Below are 19,835 nucleotides of genomic sequence, written 5' to 3'. Positions count from 1 at the left end.
TTGTTCAAAGAATGAAGCGCAGATCTGTAAGTCCACAGAGCAGGCTCTGGTTCAAGACGGAGGAGCTGGCCCGTGGGGCACCCCGCACAAGCCCTGGCTCCACCTCCGCTAACCTCAGAATTCAGGAGCCCCAGACAGGAGGCTCCCCAGCAGGAACCACCGCCTGGGGGTGGGAAAATGCAGCCTCCACTCTCCATCCTCAGGCAATTCCCTTCCTCCCTGGGCCTAGGTTTCCTCCAGTATAAAGAGTGAGGGGCCAGGAGGGCCGTTCAGGAAGGCAGCCAGAGGGGCCGGGCGGGGGACTGGATCCCTAAGATACAGGCAGTTGGAAGCTCCTAATACTGGCTGGCACCCCAGAGCAGCCTCCCATTCTATCTGCCTGATCTTCAGCGCAGGGGGGGCTCTTTGGGACTTATGTCTCCTTCCCTGCTGGCCTGTTGTCCTGTCCATCATATTTGCCAGCATAAAGATGAATATATGGGCTAGGGGATGGGAATGGGGTTCTGGGGAGGAGTACAGGTGGGGGAAGTGGAGTGGTGGTCCGTTACCCTTAGCGCAAAATAAGACCCCTCTCTGCATGGTTTGCACCAGCAACAAGAGCATGACTCCCTTCCCTACGGAGGCAGAGCAAGCCAGCTGCAGGAGCCACGAGGCTGGACACCGCTGCCACCCATGCAGCCCTTTCCTGGGGCTCAGAGGGGAAATAAGAAGGAGAAGAAAATTAATAAAAATACCTGCCTGAAACCCGATGTTAAATATGCATATCACTTATATGTGGAATCTGAAAATAAAAAGATACAAATGAACTTATTTACAAAACAGAAGTAGGCCTACAGCCATAGAAAACAAATGTATGGCTACCAAAGGGAAAGGGGGGTAGAGGGATAAATTAGGAGTTTAGGATTAACAGATACACACTACTGTATCTAAAATAGGTAACTAACAAGGACCTACTGTAGAGCACAGGGAACTATAGTCAATATCTCCTAATAACCTATAAGGGGATATAATCCGAAAAAGAATTTACATATATGTGCACGTGTATATGTATGTATGTATAACTGAATCACTGTGCTGTACACCTGAAACCTCAGTGGAGAGGGTAGATCTTTAGGACACAGAGAAAAGAGCAACCAGTTGATGGGGTGCGGGCCGTGCCACATCAGAAGGCATTTACTCAAAGCTGTAGCTCCCTCATCTTCCATCGAGGCCAACTCAAGGACCTCCCAGGTTTCGGGATGATCAGAAGGGAAGGAAACACCCATGGGGCTCAGAGATCTGACCTAGAGTCTGCCCCCTGCCCCCCGGCCTACCAGCTGGGGAGTTCGGGCAACTGGCTTAAGTCTCTGAACTCCGGCTCCTCCTATGGTTGCACTGAGGAGAAAGGAGACATCTGGCTAGTAAAAGCATGGTGGAGAAACATAATTTCGCATAAACCTTTTGAACACCATGAAGATGGGAAGGTGACTGCAGACCTTTGGCCTCTGAACCCCTTACCTGGCAGCTCCCTTTATGTCTGCCCTTCCCCTGCAGGCCCTCTCTCCAGCTCCCACGGCCACGGTCTTCACCCCGGCTCCCCTGGAGGACACCTCTGCGCACCCCCAGTTCTGCAAGTGGCCGTGCGAGTGCCCGCCCTCCCCGCCCCGCTGCCCGCTGGGGGTCAGCCTCATCACAGACGGCTGCGAGTGCTGTAAGATATGCGCTCAGCAGCTCGGGGACAACTGCACGGAGGCTGCTGTCTGTGACCCCCACCGGGGCCTCTACTGTGACTACAGTGGGGACAGCCCGAGGTACGCAGTAGGAGTATGTGCACGTAAGTGACACCCCACACGCACCATCCGGCCAGCCCCCGGCATCCCCAGCTCTGGCCCAGGGACCCCCACCCATTGCCCTTCCTCTGGCCTGGCTCCAGTTCTGCAGGAAATACCCCCCGCCCCTTACCCCAGGCCGTGATTAGAGGCCAGAGGCTGGGCTCTTCCTGAGGAGGGAGGGATGCTGCATTCCTCTGGCACCCAGAACCTGGCTGTCTTCTCTGTTCTCCATCCATGGATGAGTCCAGGGAAGGGGCATCCACCAGTCAAGACCTAAGCCTGGCTCTCTTTTCTTAGTGGTAGAACTCTTTGCTGGTTGCCCATGACCTCCCAGGGGCACCAGGACCCTGCAGAGCTCCAGATATTTCAGTAATATTGTAAATTAAAATAACATGGCTCTAAAACATTTAGTAGCCTTGAAAGAATAAAACCCAGCAGCCTGAAACCATCCCTTCCTACCACCCACCCATGTTTCTCTGGTTACTACAGTCACTTTTAACTTTCAGCCCTTTCTTCTGGTAGTTGCAAATACTCAATACATGTCTTCAGTTATATATTGATCAGCTTTAAATATCAATTGTGGATAATCTATGAATGATCCCTATATGATAGCTAATGTCTGAGTTCCTTAATACCACCTGACATCGCCCCCATCTTCCAATATCATTGGCACATTTTTGGTTATAAACCACTATCTACAATATTAGGATTATGTAAACGTTTTTCACTGTGACCTGAGATAGCGCACTTGTTTGAATTTCCTTTATTATGAAGTCTTTTGTTTTTCCTGGGGTTTCTATTTGCCTTTGCTTTTTCTTTACTCTTTGTCCTTAGAATAGCCCCATGCCGGGGGAGAGGCTGTTTGTTGTTTGTTTGCTCTTCACAGGGTTCTACCATTTCCTTTGTTGTTCTCAGAGACCTCCTTTCTGGGACTTTCTGGTCTCCTGCTTCTATCTGGACTGTGATTCACTTAGCTTGAATCATCTAAGTATTTATTCAAGACACCTGATCCAGCATGATGAAAAGACGTCACTAGGCATCATGACACAGCAGGCTAACTTCTGAAAAGTTACGCAAAGCCTCATAAACCCAAGAACTCCCTTCTTCCCTTAATGCTGAATCCAGCTTTCCCCATAACTATGATTCTAATACACACCACTGCATATTCACACAGCAGACTCTCTCATCCTCAGTTAACCCATTATATTTCCTGAAGTGGGTTGTTGGTGAGGGTTATGCACAAAATTCCAAGTCAAAACAATCATGGTTAACTTATGAGCACTTTCTGCTCTTTTGACCTCAGTTCATGCCTCAACTTTCATGCCAAGTCATCTGTCTTTAGCGGTCCAAGTAATTACCATTGATTCTGCCATCTTTCCATCTTTCCCCCCTTTTACTGAGACTCATTATTAGCCCCACAAAACTCTGTTCAGTGAAAACTTGCAGATTCCATCCGCATAGAATAATCTGACATGTTGGTTAAAAATGTTATTCCTGAGCCCCACCCCAGACTTACTCATTCCAATTCTCTGGAAGTGGAGATGGGAATCTACAACTTTAACAAGCTCCTTGGACCATTCTCATACTCAGGTTTGAGACTACTAATGTATGCAGTCACTCATATACTCTCTCCCCGTACCCAGGTAAGGAAACCAGGCTGAGCCTTCCCGCAGTAGAATCCCCTCCACGTCTATGAGACTGTCTCATCATTTCTTTCCCCTTTTACAGCTGTTCTTTAAGGTCATTAAAAGGAAATTCATTTTGACTATACGATTCCCTAAAGTTGCAATGACATCTCACCACGTGCCAGGCACCACAACTCTATAGACATTCTCTCATGGACCCATAGACTGTACAGACCCCGGGACGGCCTATCCTGCCTGCCTTTACCACCAGGGGCCTGGAAAGCCACCTTCCCAATCCAGCACCAGCCCTCTGTCTTTAAATGTCAGCTCCTGTGTTCACCTGGCTCCCTCTCATCATGAGTCTCTATTTCCATTCCTTGTATTTGAAGAGAAGACTGTGGTTTTCAGGAGACTGTAATGAGTACCACACTTGCCAAGGGTTCTCTGGTCATATAGGTCTAAAGACTTCGGAATAAATAAGGTTCAGTAAGTGAAACAGAACTTTTCAGAGGTTTTAAACGTTCATGTCCATTGTCAAATTCCAAAAAGAGAGCTGTCATGAGAGGACTTTTGTTTTCGAACTTATTTGCACAGTGAACACACTTTTCCAGGCAGATTTTTACCCAATCACCCACCTACCCCACCACACACACTCACTCATATACACACACAGCATGCATACATGTGCACGCACACACACACACACACACACACAATTCACCAGTGTGCTACTGAACATCTTCCCGGAAATGCTGCCATAGTGTCTGAATTCATGAGACCCTAATGCGAGAAAGAAGAGAGTCCAGGTTCTGAGATGCTAGAGAGGAAGAGGCTTTGGGGCCAGAGGGGAAAGAGAAAGAAGTGTTCCTCTACACACACAATCTGTCAGCAAATGGCCAACAACCAATGGACGATCCCCAGGCCAGGCTAAATCTGTCCTCAGAGATGTGTGTGTCATTAAGCCAGGACAAGGAAATAAAAATGAGCAGTTGCAACACTGGCACAAATAACTCAAAGAGAGGATCACAGGGGTTATGGCAAACTAGTGAATGCAAGCTTTGGCCACTGAGGCCAGGCAGAAAAGTGAGCTTGGTCTGATCCAGTCTGCTCCGTTTTCAAGTGAATCCAGAAAGAAATCCAGATTTGTGTAGGATTTCTAAATGTTGGCAACACATTGAAAACTTTTTTTAAAAACACTCCATGGGCCAAACTAAACACCTCTGTGGGCAGCGAGTGACCTCTGGATTAAACTGTTTGGCTATTTTCGTGGACAAACATGACTGCATTCAATGCAGCTGGGTCAGGATTGAGGGCAGTGTGGTTTGCTGGAAGGATCATGAAATTTACAGGCAGACAGACTTGGGTTTTGCCTCCTGGCTCTGCCACTTACTGGCTACGTGACCTTGGGCACGTCACTTAAGGAGCTTGATCCAACCAGCTTCGCGTGGTGGTTGAGGCTGAAGTCTAAAACGTGGTCGGCTGCTCTTGGTGAGTGTCTCATGTGCTTCAACTTTCCTTTGTAGAAGTTCCCTTAGCCTTGTCCACGGTCATCCTCAGAGTTTGGGGGCAGGGCTGGTTCCAAGCGCAGACTCTCCCATCTGAAGAGTGAGGGAGTAGAAAATCCATGCATGGGGTTTGGAGCTAGACAACCTAAGTTCGAAGCCCAGTGCCGTAACTAACTAGTACAATGGTCTTAGGAAAGCTGCTTAACCTTTTTAAGTGTCAGTTTCCTCATCAAGGAAAAATGCAATGAATGAATAACGCCTACCTCTCTGGGTGGTTAGGATGTCGAGTGCCTGATACACAGTAGAAGCCCAATACGGAGTAGGTTTCACCCCATCTGACATCCATCCATCCGTCCACTGATTCATTCACGCAGTGAACACAGGTTAGTGATAATACAGCAATGGGGTTACAAGGCATGGCCCACTGTCCCTGCTCCCAGGCAGGTGACAGTCCAGCAGGGGTGGGGCAAGGGGAGTAGAGGTCCAGACAGCACAGCAAGGTGACTGGAGTTCCTTGAAGTCCGTCAATAAAATGAAAGCCCACCAGTTCATGCCTGGACTTGCACATCTGAATGGGGAAGGAAACTCAGCCAGCTTCCCCATCTAGCCAGGAGCTGGTCCTTCAGTTAGTCAGAAAGAAATCGAATAAGGAAGGGGTGCCAGAGTCCACTGATGAGACAATCCACAGCCATCACACACACCAGCCATCGCTTGTCCCTACCCCCTAAACCTCCCAGGAGGCTGTGAACAACTTCTAGAGGCAAAGGTTCCCAATCCTGGCTGCAAACTGGATTCACCTGGGAGCTACCAAGGGCAAAACAATAAAAAATACTGAAACCCAGGTCCACCCTCATATACTGGAGCATGGCGTGGGCATCAAAATTTTAAAGAGCTCCCTCGGTGGTGCCATCGTGCAGCTGGTGTTGAGAACCACTGTGCTAAGGACTCCCAGCACCCAGCGCTGCCCTCTCCACCAAAAGTTCCCACACACGGGCAGAGACGGGCTTCAGCACTCCTTTCTCCCCCTCCACCAATACACACGCGCACGCGCACACGCTCCCTGGAGCAAAAGCGCACCGCCAGGGGTGACTCAGACGCAAAGATCAGTGATTCACCCAGTGCTTCCTCTGCTTTGTTTTGTTTTCCTATTTCCCCTCCTTTACTGGTGTCTGGTGGAAGGAAATGGATGGTGGAGTCAGAGCCCCCAGGCTTTGGGAGCAGCTCCATCAGTCACCTGCTGGGTGACCTCGAGCACTAACCCCACACCCCCAGTTCCCGTCTCTGCCAAAGGAAGAAAACAAAGCTCTCCTAGGGCAGTCCCTGCGAGGACTGCGTGAGATACCAGATGGTGCCTGGCTCCAGATCAGAGGGACAGTAAGTGTTAGCGCCTTTCCTTTCTGTACCTTCTCCGGCACAATCACCTCCCAAGGAAACCGGCAGTCACCCCAGTATTCCCACAGGCTGCCCTCACTGCTCCGCTGAGCCGAGCTCTGTGACCTTAGGTTCGTGATGAAACATCGCTGAGACTCAGGTTTGCTGTAGGTGAAAATGCAGGTGATGACGTGGTATCGTTTCCTTATGGGATGAAATCAGCAAAGCAAGGAAGCCTAACGCAAAGCAGGTCAGGCAACCAAGAACCCTCACTCCTGTTAGATACGGGGATGACGATGACGATGACGATGAGATGATGATTCACCTTCGGGTGAATCCAGGAGATAAGCTGGAACTCTTGGCAGACTAGCCCTCCTCGGGTGAATGCCCTTGCCACCCTGGGCTCTCTGCTTGCACTTCCAGACACTGTCCTCAGGGTGGGACCCGGCATCAAGGGTGGGAATGCTGGTGAGGGCCCAGCAGCCCCAGATCGCTCCTGGAACTCCAGGCTTGCAGAACAAGCTCCACACGGCCACTCTGATGTCAACCAGGCATCTCGTGTCTAGTGAGGAACTTGAGTCCACCCACCCCAACCTTGCTCCTCTGAGGACAGAGCATCCCTCTCCTTCCAGGGCTCAGGACATAGAACTAGGAGTCCTTCTTGATGCTTCTCCTCTCATCCTTGCATCCTATCTGTCAGCGGGTCCTTCCAAATATACCCAGAAGCTGAGCCCTTCTCCTCCTGGCTGTCCCTCACTGGTCCAATCACCACCACCTCTTATCTGGATTCCTAGTGTGGCCTCCTGACACCACCCATACCCATCAGTCTGTTTTCAACTCAGCACCACGAGTGTTTTTGTGAAACATAATTCATATCATTGATTCAACAGTTACTCATTGAGCACCTACTGTGTGCCAGCCTCAGTTCTAAGCTCTAAGAGCTTTGTATTTTCCGCTGAGCCTCCAGGGAAGCCCCCTCTCACCTCATCTCCTGCCTCCTGACTTTCTCTCACCCTTCCCTGCCCTCTCCCACATCCCAGGCTGCTCCCACCTCGGGCCTTCCCGCCTACAGCCCCTCCCGGCCTGGAAGGCTCCTCCCACAAGACCTGGGCAGCTCACCTCCTTCCCATCTTTGTTGAATCATCCTCACCGCCGTGAGGCTTTGCTGGCCCACCTTGTTTAAATCTGCAAACCATCCCCCCCCCCCACTCCCATCAACTGCTTTACTGGCCCCATCAACATTCTAGACGGTCCATTGTCTTTCCTCGGTCCCCCACTACAATGTAATCCTTTCGAGGGCGTGGTTTTTTGTCTCCTTGCTTCACTACTAAATCCCCAGCACCTAGACTACTCTATAAATTTGCATTGAATGAACTGAGTCTTTGTTTCAAAGTGTTCGAATTGGCTTTACTGCCGGGCTCAGATCCGTGACCCTGGAGGCAGAAAATTGTCAGGACCAGGTTTTGTGCCACTTGATGGGACAGGACCAGGGGCTAGCCACCTGGCTCCCCGTCCCGGCCTCCCACCCCGCTCCAGGGTGGCACTGCGTTATTTCTCCGCGGGTTAAATGAACTGGCGCTGCCTCTGCTCAGGTGCCACCGAACTCCCCCACGCCGCCGGCTGGGCCCAGCGGCTTCTCACTGCTCTGCCTTCGCCCCTCCCCTACGACGTGAACGTGGGGGGGCGTGGTCCAGCGGGGGCGGGGCTGCCCTGCGGGGGACGCCGGAGCCCACCTGCCTGACCCTCGGCGCCTGTGTCCGCAGAGGTGGTCGGCGTGGGCTGCGTGCTGGACGGCGTGCGCTACAACAACGGCCAGTCCTTCCAGCCCAACTGCAAGTACAACTGCACGTGCGTGGGCGGCGCGGTGGGCTGCACGCCGCTCTGCCTCCGCGCACGCCCCCCGCGCGTCTGGTGCCGCCACGCCCGGCGGGTGAGCGTGCCCGGGCGCTGCTGCGAGCAGTGGGTGTGCGACGACGACGCCAGGAGGCCACGCAAGACCGCGCCGCGCCACACGGGCGCCTTCGGTGGGTGCTGCGCGCGGGGCGCAGGGCGCGGGGGGGAGGGCAGGCCCTGGGGTACCGGGGTGTGGGGGCGGACACTCCCGAAGCTCTGACTGCCCACCTGTGACTGACAGGAGCCCCCGGATCCCAGTCCCCAGTCCACCACTCAGGAGCGGTGTGACCTTGGGAAAGTCACATTTCCTCCGGGACCCTATTTCTCCACTGGTAAAATGGAAATAAGACCACCTGTCCACCTGTCTTATGGGATCCTTCATGCGTAAAAGGAGGAAGTGCTTTGTAAAGAAGGAAGCAGAGGCCTGCGGTTCCTTATTCTCCTACTAAAGAGTTTAGGAGGGGAGGGGTGGAGGCTGAGGAAGGACCGGTGTGAGGGTACCCCGGGAGGAGAGGCTTGAGCAGCAGGTGGAAGGGCAGAGAGGGAGTGGATGGCTTCCCGCTCACTCTGGGGGATGGATGGACAGGTGAGACTTCAGCCAGGTAGGCCAGGCCAGAGGAAGCTCCGGAAACAGAGGACAGGGACAGACCTGTTTGTTTCACCCACAGCTTACATGAGCCTAGCCAATGCCAGACACTTAGCTGGTACCAAATCAGTGTTTGTCATATGGATGGATGAATGGATGGAGGGATGCATGGATGGATATGTGGGCCGAGGAGACCTGAATTGGGGCAGTGGGAGCAGAGGTATCAAGGAAGGGACAGATGCAAGAGCAATTGAACAAGTAAGACTGAAGGGCTCGGCGTCAATACAACGGGTGGGGGGAAGGAGAGAGAGGGGTAACAGAGACTCCCGGGGCTCGTCATTACTTAGGACAGAAAGCAGGGAGTACTTCTGGGGAGGAGAGCGCCCTTGCTGGAGACAGGCAGAGGCTGAGGCTGGGTGCCCTGCCCATGAGATCACCCAGAGGAGCATCCTGCGGGGAAAGCACTGGAGGAGGGAGGTGGGGCGGAGAGAGAGCTCCGGAAGTCTCCGGCCCAGAGCTGCTGAGGGCCTAGGGGTAACGTGTTGGGGGGGCCTGGGGCAGAGGTCTGGGGGGCTGATGTTTGAGGGAGGACAGAAGAGGAGACCGAGGGGGAGACAGAGAAGGAGAGCCAAGCATGTAATGGGAAAACCAGGAACGTCTGATGACGTGGGAGACAGCAGATGAGGATACTTCTAGAAGGAAGTGTCCACCAGGCAGGTGGACGTGAGGGAGTGAAGAAATGGCAATGGAGTTTGGGCGTTCTGAGGGTACTGGTTGTTTTTTTAAAGTTATAAGTGCGTGAGAGATTGTGCTCAGAGAGAAGTGCTCAGAGAGATTGCGTAGAGCAGGGTTTCTCGACCTCAGTTCTGACCTCATTTTGGACAGGATCATTCTTTATAGAGGGGACAGTCCTGGGCTTTGTAGGAGGAGGTTTACACCTGGCCCCCACCTACTACGTGCCAGTAGCACCTTCCAGCCAAGTAGCGACAACCAAAAATACCTCCAGACATTGCTAGTTGTGACCTGGGGGGCAAAATCGCCTCGATGGAGGACCACTGATGTGGCCCTGAGACACCACCATGTAAGGTGCGAGAGAGAATGAAGCTGAGGAAGACGAATCCAAGAGGCAGGACGGATACAGGAGAAGAGGGTTTCAGAAGCCAAGTGAGGGAGGATTTCAGAGAACAAACTGGACAGGAGAGGGGAGGAGAAGGGAGGGGAGGGGAGGGAGGAGTGTAAAGGCCAGAATAGAGACCTGTCCCCAGGCTGCCTGCCCCCAGGGGTCTGACTGGACCAGGAAGGAGGGTGGTACTGCCACCCCTACAGTTCAGGGATGCACAGCCTCTCTGGATGGGGCCTGGGGTGCCCCACCCGGGGCTGAGCAGCCCCCTGAAGCAGCAATCCCCTGCCCATGGAGGAGGTGGCCGGGGAAGTTCTGTCCCCAGCAGGCCTCCCAGGGCAGAGCACAGGAGGGTCACGGGGTGAGGGTGCAGGGCAGCGGCTGTCTGCCCATCATGTCATTGTGTGTGGCCCAGTGACCCCGTTCTGACCGAGCACAAGCAGAGCCCCTGCCGAGTGGCTGACCCAGAAACCAAAGCCCTTTCATCCTTCCAAGCAAATCCCTCCCCACTGCCCTCTCCATCCGTGCTCGCAGCCCCAGCTCATCCCAGCCCGGACCCTCCTCTCTTCTGTCCTCAGAAGCCTCTTTTTCCTTTCTTCTGTCTTGTCCGTCCTCTTCTCTTACTCATTTATTCCTGCGTTCATTCACCCATCTCCCCTGCACACCTGCTGTCCCTTCCCGTTCCTCTCTCTGGTTGCCATGCGTGTGTGTGCCAGGTTGGACTGGCTTCCTCTTCCAGTCTTTCTCTCGGGTATCTTGGTCTATCTCTCTGTGAGATCTCTCCTTGGTCTTCCTGGCTTTTTACCTGCCTCCATCTCTAGCTCACTCCATTTTCCATGTTCTGCATGCCAGGATACACGCGTTGATAGAACCAGCCAAGAGTTGGGGTTCAGTTCACCTTTACTGAGGGCTTACTAAGGGCCAGGGACAGCTTGAGCGCTGTCACGTGTCTGAACCCATCTTTTCTGTCCCCAGCCTGGGAAGGAGGGAGAGAGGTGCTACTGTCAACCCCTCTTACAGGTGGGGACACGGAGGTGGGAGCTAGTTTATTGGAAGCTATCCAGCTACTAAGTGGTGGTGCTCAGAGCTGAAACCAGGCCATTTGCCTCTGAAACCTGTGTGTCCCCTTAACCACGATGCCCGCAGCATCGCCCAGATGAAATACTAGTACTACAGTGCAGGCACTTCCCTTTGACCTTCCCCACATAACGTAATCTCTGCAGGGGCAGGAACAGTGTCTTTTAACCTTTTATTCCCAGCCCCTTGCAGATGCCTGATGGGTACTCAGTCAGTATCTGGACCCTTTTATTGCCGTACTAGCCCTGCAGGGCAGATGTGATTATTCTAGTGAAGAGCCTGAGGCCCAGAGGGACACAGCCTCTAGGTGCTCAAGCAGGAATTGAACTTAGGTCCACCTGTCTCTAAAGATGGTCCTCCCTCCGGAGAGGTGTAAGGAGCTGAGAACAGCCCTCCTCTCCCTGGGAAACTGCTGGTTAGAAGCCAACTTGCCCTCTTGCGCTGAGGGACAGCCCACCTCTGTCCTGCCTGAGGTTCAGGGACCCCAGCCCTTAGGGCGGTGGCGACAGGAATTGGGGGCTGACAGAGACTGGAAACTCACAGGGCATCTGGTTCCCATCCGCAGCAGCCATGGATGAGATAGAGCCGTGGCACAGGAACTGCATAGCCTACAGCAGCCCCTGGAGCCCCTGCTCTGCCAGCTGCGGCCTGGGGGTCTCCACCCGCATCTCCAACGTCAATGCCCGGTGCTGGCCTGAGCAGGAGAGTCGCCTCTGCAACCTGCGGCCCTGTGACGTGGACCTCTGGCCACACGTCAAGGTGGGTCCGCCTCCCAGGGTGGGGCAGGTGTCTCGGGCGTAACAGACAAGCCTGGCTTTGAGCCCGGCTCCTGAGCTTGCTTGTGGGGGGTCCGTTTGTATAATAATTAAGCCCACGTTGTAGCAGTTTCTTGGGATAACATGTGTCACTGGGTTGTGAATTTCACTCAGTGGAAGTGGTGACCATGTTATTACAATCAAGGTGACTCTGGAGAGATCCCAGGGTCCCTCAGAAGTGCTCTCCTGTGGTGATTCCAAAGACCCCTCACCGACTGCTCCTGGGCCAGCCCCCACTCACGTGACAGCCACACGGGGCGGTAGGGGACAACGGGACTCGGGACTGCTGGAGTCAAATGCCCATCTGCTGCTGACTCTGTGTGACCATGGCCAATCTCCTTGCATCTCTGAGCCCCAGTCCCTTCATTGGTAAAACACCAGAATTGATCTCGGACATCCCTTCCAGCTTTGAGAGTCACAGATAATTAAAATAAAGGATCAAGGGTGTAGTGGCCACAGGAGGCTAAGACCCAGTCCTTGGAGTTAGAAACGGATCTGATTTGCTTAACCCAGGACCTCCTTGCTAACGCCTTAGGACTGGTCATCTGCCTTGGTGTCACGTGAAAAATAAAGAGAAAGAAAAACTCAGCACTGATTCCTCTTGGGGATCATTGGTGGTTTCTTGGGGATGCTGAGGAGAGGGTTGTCCAGCAGACAAGACAGCCTAGCTTCCCACAGTTCCTCCCCTTGTCTCTTTTCCCTCTCTGATTAATGTCCCCTGCCCTACTAGCCTTTGTATTCTTGGTGCTTGGTACTCAGCAAACATCTCTTAACCGAAAGCATGGGAGGGAAATTTACCAGCAACAGGACAGAGCATCCTAAGCTGGGTGAATGCACGGTGCATGCGAAGTAGGGGTGGGCTTACCACCAAACGAATTCACGTCCCTTGCTGTTGCCTCATGCTTTCCACCCAAGTTCATTTCCATAATTATGTGCCTAAGAGAGCTCTCAGATCAACCATACAAGCCTCAGACCCACCCCACATCGCCTGGATCTGCTCTACCCCCGTTTCTGGCATGGTGCCGGTACATAGTAGACCCCGAGAACCATTCATTCAGTGAGTTTAGTAAGTGCCTACTATGCACCAGGCACAGAATTAGACTGCAGGGACACAGAAAGCCCCACTCTCGAGTGGCCCACAGCCCTGTGGAGAGACAGAGCTCCCTTTAGATAATGGCAATCCAGTTGCATGGATTGTGAATGAATACATTGCATGGAAAGGGTGTGTGGGAGAGTCTGTCAGAGGCAGAGGAGGAGGAGAGTTTAGGGTAAAATGCATCCCCCAATCAGGGAGGCCATGATGGTTCTGCCCCTAACCAGCGAGGGGTACTTGATTGGCTAAAGTGGCCGCAAAGGCATTCCGTTTTAGTGAAACTGACCAGGGACTGGGCATTGGCAAGGCAGGAACACAGGAGAGAAAGGAAATTGCAGGCTGAGAGGTACCACCACCGCAAGGCAGCCCCCTCCTGTGTCTTGTTTCCTCCTGCGTAATATGACTGGGTCTTGCTGTATTTGGGGTGGTCCTTCCCAGTTGGAAGATGCCGCAAATCTGAAAGTGAGGTGTGGAGAGTGAAAAGGGAAGAATTGAGGGCTTGGAGGGAAGAAAGTGGCTGTTGATCCCCTGAGCATCTCAACTGAAACCTCCTTTCCTGCAGGAAGGGAAGAAGTGTCTGGCCGTGTACCAGCCAGAAGCGCCCGTGAACTTTACACTGGCCGGCTGCACCAGCACACGTTCGTACCGGCCCAAGTACTGTGGGGTCTGCACAGACAACAGGTGCTGCATCCCCTACAAGTCCAAAACCATCGACATCTCCTTCCAGTGTCCTGACGGGCCTGGCTTCTCCCGCCAGGCCCTGTGGATTAATGCTTGCTTCTGCAACCTGAGCTGTCGGAATCCCAACGATATTTTTGCCGACTTGGATTCCTACCCTGACTTCTCAGAAATTGCCAATTAGGCAGGCACAAAACACGAGCTCGAGGCCTGGCCCCATGCTTGTAAAGCAGGCAGCCTTCTGAGGCCCACACTGAGCCTTCTTTTGTCCACCTTACCCTGATCCGGACCCGTGGCCCCCTTTCCTGTCTCCGACCACCCAAAGCACCCATCGTGGTGCCGCTCAAGCCCAGACAATGGGTCCTCTCCTTGACAATTCCACGTACACTCCAAGGAAAGTGCCTGTCTCCAGCCGTTCTGGTCAATACCCAAGGCTGATCCGGCCTGTCCAAGTCACTGGACGTCTTGCTGGATCTTGCCCAAGTCTCAAGGAACAGAATCAGCTAGGCATTCAGTGTCACTAATTCCTTCTTTAAATACCAAATCGTAAGACTCTCTGGGTCCATTCAGAAGGATAGATGGGATTTAGAACTACTCCGATCGACAGTTGTGACCACCGCACACCAAAGTATCTCTCATTCCAAAGATTTGTGCCTCCCAAGGTCACCCAGCATTTGCCAAGTGAGGTGAATTGCTGTTTGGGTTTGGTTTTTTTAATGAACAATTGTATCCATTATTCCGGGCATTGTTGAGGTCAGGTTTCTCTTCACCCCTGCCCTGTGAAGGGTGTACATTGGGTTCATCCCTGTCAGAAATGCAAGATGATAAACTTCCTTCTTGTTCCTGGGAGAAGTCCCCAGTCAATACTCCAGGGTCAGAGCAAGGTCCGCCAACTGTCAGAAGGAGCGATTGACCCCAGCACTGAATCTGCTGCTCGTGGACAGGGCAGGGCGCTGGGCAATCGGCCAGGCTCCTCACTGCTGGGTCCTCTCCCTGCACGGGGGCTCATGGGAGTTGTTGGAGTCCCCTGGGGTGATGTCTCTGACCCCTGAGAATGGTGCCCTGTGACATTCCTGTGCTCTTAGGGAGCCTTGGGTCCAGCGTGAGTGTGGGTCAAACCAAGAAGTGGTTTCAGAAACCAAGAAGTGGGTCCAGTCTGCATCAGCCTAGGGTGGCAAGGGTCCCTGGGCCCAGGACATGCCTCTTTCTGCCTCAGTGACCCATTTCACAGACTGGGGGTCTACTGACCCATAAAACCCAGTTCTGGTACAAAGACAGAGGTTAACCAGTTGTTTCAAAACAAGTATATTTAACAGGGATGAAAAGCTGAAAGGGCTTGAAGCTATTCAACAAAAGGAAGAGAAAGTTGCTATTAATGGAAATGAGGCTATTATTTATTTTATTAGTAAACTATAAATATTTACTGCTATAATTCTTTTATATAGTACCTTCTGTGTGTCAGACATTGTTCTCAGTGCTGTACGTAACCGTTAACACTAGCTCATGGAAACTTCGAGGCCGTGTTGAAAAGCGCCCGTTACTATTTCTGTTCTTACAAATGTGAAACAGAAGCTCAGAAAGGGAAGGGAGCTTGACTGAAGTCACCCAGATGGCCAGTGGAGGAGTCGGAATGCAAATCCAAGTTGAAGTGACTCTATAACCCATCTTTTCCCTCTACTTTTAGAGCTTCCAAATGTGTCAGAGCAGGAAAACATGTCAGGACAGGCGATTCTTGCATCATTTTTGCTTCTTATTCTTGTCTCTCTAGCTCTTTTCACAAGAGAAGAGAGTGTCTGACTTTCAGATTATTTACGTGCCTAAGCGTCAAACAAAATCTGGGCTAAACCAAAATCCATGACTCCCCTACAGATCGTTCCCTCCTTCAAATCTGAACCAGCTCTCATATGTGTTTGAAGATGATTTTGTTACCCAGTGCTGCAGACTGAGTGACGGGGCGGTTATTCCTGAGGGAATTCTGGGTGGCGAATTGTGGGTGGGATTCCTAGACGGGGAAGAAGGGTTGAGAATGTGCCCTCCTTAACGGTGGCCTCCGGAATGCCCGATGCAAGGCATACAGTGGCGCTCAATGTGTATTTGATGAATAAAGGAAATTGTGTACATGTTCCTACTTGTATTCAGAAGATCTCTTTCTTCCAAAGGTACATGACAATCCGATTTTTATCAGCCAAGTCTTAAATGCCATAGAAAGACATTTACTATTGAAAGAAGTGTACATTTTTTTTGGAAAAAAAAACAAAACAAAAGAAGAATTCCTGTGTGAAGAGAATTTACCCCATGAATAATCTCTTCTCAAGTCTACATGGAACATGTTGGATTTTCGTACAGTCACCTGCCACCTACAAGCTACAAGGACTAGATGAACGCTGACCCCATTTGAAATTCAGCAGACACCCGAGAGCTAGGTTCTTACTGAATTTGCTTCCCAGTTTGGGCAAGTGAGCATGGCTTCCAAGATCCTAGGAAGCCTGGTTGGTGGAATTGGGGGTTTTATCCTGGGAATGGGTGGGATGGCGTGGCCGGAATGCTCCGGTTTGAGAAGTGGATCTGTCCTATGCAGGCCCCAGAGGGAACGTCTCAGCCCCGTGTTTTGAAGTCATGGGGAAGGAGCTATGGGCCCAGCCGTGGTGTGCCCTGAGTCGGTAAAAGTTAAGAGTAATAACCCTAACGAAAAGCTGTCCCTTTATTTAGAGTGCTTGCTTGGTACCAAGCGCTCTTAAGTTGAATTATAGTACCAATCATCACAGCGATTTTGAGTAAGCCTCTCTTGCCCGTTTTATAAATGGAAAGTCTGGGACTCAAAGAGGCTGGGAAATCTGCCCCCCAAAGTAGCAACCCAAATCCCAGCTTATTCCACTCTTCCTTGCTCTTGGGGAGGCCTCCAGGGAGAGCCTGAATGAGCCCTATCGGAGTGTCACGTAGGCGGGGGGCTCAGAGCAGGAAGCTTGCCACTCTAGTCCCTTGTGACCCCATGTTCTGGGGGAAAAGGAAAGGTATGCTAAAGATTTGTCAACTTTTGGTGAAGAAATTTATGTAGGTGCTTGGAGTGAACATCTCGTGTGTGTGCAGGGGAAAGAGGAGACCTGAATTTACTGAACCACCGATGCTTGCTAAACCTTATTAGCATCTGTTGAGCACTTACCAGGCCTTATACTGGCTCCTTTACTGCAGTGTCTTATTTAATCCTCAGAGCAAACCTATGAGATGTGGCATTATTATCATTTACCCATTTTAGAAATAAGATAGCTGAGGCTATTAGAGGTTAAGTTATTTGCTCAATGTCTTACCAGCTAATGAATTACAGACCAGGATTGCAAACCAAGGTTAGTCTGACGTCCGAATCAAAAGGCACAAGACGTGCTTTACTGACAAGAGCTGCAATTTTCACTTTGAAAGTGATTCAGAGAGTGATCAAAGAAGGTAGATTCAAGTGATATGATTGTCTAGACTCTCATTGACATTGTAAGTACTGTGTATACCTAGAGATTGTGGGGAGGTAATGTAGCCTGTGACTATTATACTGAATTAGGTCACTGATTTTTAAAGGCTTACCTTGATCCAAAGTAACTGCAATGATAACCCTGCACAGCTGGGAATCATGGATGGTCAGAATGGCCAGCTGTGTATTTCTGCACATATACATACGTGTTGTATGTATGTGTAAATATTTATATATGTGTGTGTGTGTGTGTGTATCTGTTTTCAGACTATGACTTAATATTTAAGTATTCCTACTGCCATTTTGGTGACTACAAAATACATATGAAGAAATGTCTTGGAATTTCCCAATAGAGGAAAAGTAGCACTTGGGCAATCTCTCATGTTTTACAACAGTCCGCATTTTTCTCATGATTTGTGTAGCACGGAACGTGTTTATTTAATGTGAAGGGTTTTCATTGCTCAAATTCCCTGTTTATAGCTTTTCGCCTTAAAGCAATATATTATCAGCAAAGTGACTTACTGGATTGGGTGAATTTTCTTGTATATTCAGTTATTATGAGGCAATGATGGAACATTGAACACATTCAGTAAATGTGCAGATGGTGGAAATTAGGCCCCAGATATTTTATACATGACAATAAAAATAGCTAAAAGTTTGGAAATGCACTGAGAAATATGAATTCTGGCATGTAGAAAACACCAGGGGTACAAATGTGTCCAGGCCGGAAGACATCTCATGTAAATATAAAATGAACATTTGGCATTCATTCACTTACTCATTTATTCCATGCCTTTTTATATCCCCAACTGCCCTGTGGGTACCTGGAGGTCAGAGACCATGACTGCATCCTCTGAGCCTTGTATGTGTCAGGGACTGGGTAGCAGGGGTTGGATGGATGGAGGGATGGGTGGATAGAGATCCATTGCCAGCTGCCTTGGGAACCAAGGGGAGTGAAATGAAGTATAAGGAGGGTTGCAGGAAGCAATGGGACCAGTTCTGACTTCGGGAGGCCGGTGGATCTTTCTATCTTTTATTCTTTACTGGAATTTCTCACTTAACCGATCTGTGCTTCAGCGTCCTCAGCTGTGAAATGCAAAATATGACAGTACCTTCCTTGTGGGGGTGATGATGTGATAACCAAAATGCACGGAGAGCTTTAGAATAGCGCTTGGTACGTGGTAAGCACTTAACAAACGCATCTATTATTTAGCTGAGTCGGTTTCCTTATGAACTGGGAATAACCCGCAAGGCGATGGTAAGAATTGAAGTCAGTGTTTGTGTCTGCATATTTTTAGTCCTATCGCAAAGGTAAAGGAAACATGTCACCGATATTCAGTTGAATGCTTTAATATTTCCATCCTATGCTTCTCGATCCCTTAACTTTTTATTTTTATGTTTTCATTTTATGCTGTAATTTGATTAAGCCCCCAGCTTCTTGAAGGCAGGAAGGGTGCCATACTTTTCTGTGTCTCCCAAACCCAGTGCTGTGCATAGCACATGCTCAGCTCTTTGAACAGATGTGCAGATGGCTGAGTAAATGAAGTGAATGATGCACTTGATACCTTCCAGCTAAATCCCCCTCATCAACCCAAAACACGTTATGTTATTATAATAAAGTCTAGGGGAGAATCCATTCCAGTACAAAAATAATTGCCCCATGAATCATTTCCAAGTACACTTCTATCCTGAAACATACTTTTTTCAAAATTGGAATTCAGATCGTGGAGTCCAATGGATGCCTCCAATTAAGATGCATGTGTGGACTCTGGGAAAGATTTCAGATGATATCAGGTGGACGAAGTTTTGGGAAAATGGGATTCAGGGAAAATGGCCAGAGCATTTTATTATGAAGGTTAAAAAGCATATAGCAGAGAAGGCACTGTTGTCTCTCACCCTCTACCGATGAAATGAAGATGCAGAAGCATCCTATATATTCAGAGGTCCCAGTTCCAGCTGAACCTGGGTTCTTTCCAATGTAGAACTGAGCAAAAATGACTTCTAAGGAGATGAAAAGCCTGGCACCATACCCAGGTATGGTTTCGTATATTATATGTGGTAAAGAATGTTTCCAGATCTCCATGCTAAATCTTACTTTTCACGCACCACTAGCGAAAGTGGGTTTCTTAGTCCATCCCATAAAGAGGAAAAGGAAGCTGCTAAACCTGGCTTATTGATGGCCATGAGAAAAATGTCAGCCTGCCAGTGAAGGAGGAGACAGAAGAATTAAGAACCAGATGAAAGATACGGTAAAGGCTGGTCACTGCCTGGGTGGGACTACTTAATGGAGGGACAAATGTCCCCACGGGCAGTAAAAGCCGCAAGGTCCTCTAGTTTATTAGTCCCAGGAACTAACCAATGTTCTACAGTCCCAAGATGTCAATAGGTGGCTGCATTAGTCATGTTCTCAGCCAACTGTTTTCCAGACAAGAGGGACGTAATCCATTTTAGAAATGGTTGCACAAGCCACTTCGTCTCTGTGAGCCTTGGCTTTCTTATCTGTGAAGCAGATAAAGACAAAAAGGGAAAAGAAACTATAATAAACGCTACATATTACTATTATTAGTGATGCATTCTCTGCAGGGTGCCCTTGTCACAAGGTCATATGGTCAGTGCTTCCTGGGGAGGGCGGGGTGTTCAGGAAATTTCTCGGAGCAGGAATGAGGAAGGGCCTTTCCTGCAACAGTGAGTTTGGCTGTCAGTGGGTTTAATGGCAAAGCACGTAGCAATTCACCGGCTACAGCTACATCAACTACTCGGAATCCTGCCGTGTGTATGTGAGGGAGGGGACGGGAGTACTGTGA

At 50.4% G+C, this 19,835-nt stretch overlaps 1 protein-coding gene across 1 annotated transcript; it reads left to right on the top strand.

Moving 5' to 3' along the window:
* Positions 1-1,011: 1,011 nt before the first annotated feature.
* CCN4 (cellular communication network factor 4) lies at positions 1,012-18,608 on the top strand. The gene is made up of 4 exons (XM_089898698.1): positions 1,012-1,813; positions 8,076-8,336; positions 11,554-11,747; positions 13,459-18,608. The coding sequence occupies exons 1-4, from the start codon at positions 1,513-1,515 to the stop codon at positions 13,756-13,758; spliced, it is 1,056 nt and encodes a 351-aa protein (XP_089754824.1). The 5' UTR covers positions 1,012-1,512; the 3' UTR covers positions 13,759-18,608.
* The last annotated feature ends 1,227 nt before the right edge of the window (positions 18,609-19,835 follow it).

The sequence above is a fragment of the Delphinapterus leucas genome, chromosome 17 (genome assembly GCF_059928025.1).
Source record: "Delphinapterus leucas isolate spDelLeu-1000000601 "Yukka" chromosome 17, BTC_Dleu_Yukka2, whole genome shotgun sequence".
Taxonomy (NCBI): Eukaryota; Metazoa; Chordata; class Mammalia; order Artiodactyla; family Monodontidae; genus Delphinapterus; species Delphinapterus leucas.
This window is presented reverse-complemented; position numbering and strand designations above follow the sequence as displayed.

Bases quoted from the DNA above. Each gene is read 5' to 3' on its own strand.
- CCN4 (XM_089898698.1), top strand. From the start codon at position 1,513: ATGTCTGCCCTTCCCCTGCAGGCCCTCTCTCCAGCTCCCACGGCCACG. The intron at 1,814-8,075 runs GTAAGTGACACC...CTGTGTCCGCAG, and splicing joins CGCAGTAGGAGTATGTGCAC to AGGTGGTCGGCGTGGGCTGC. The intron at 8,337-11,553 runs GTGGGTGCTGCG...TCCCATCCGCAG, and splicing joins GCGCCACACGGGCGCCTTCG to CAGCCATGGATGAGATAGAG.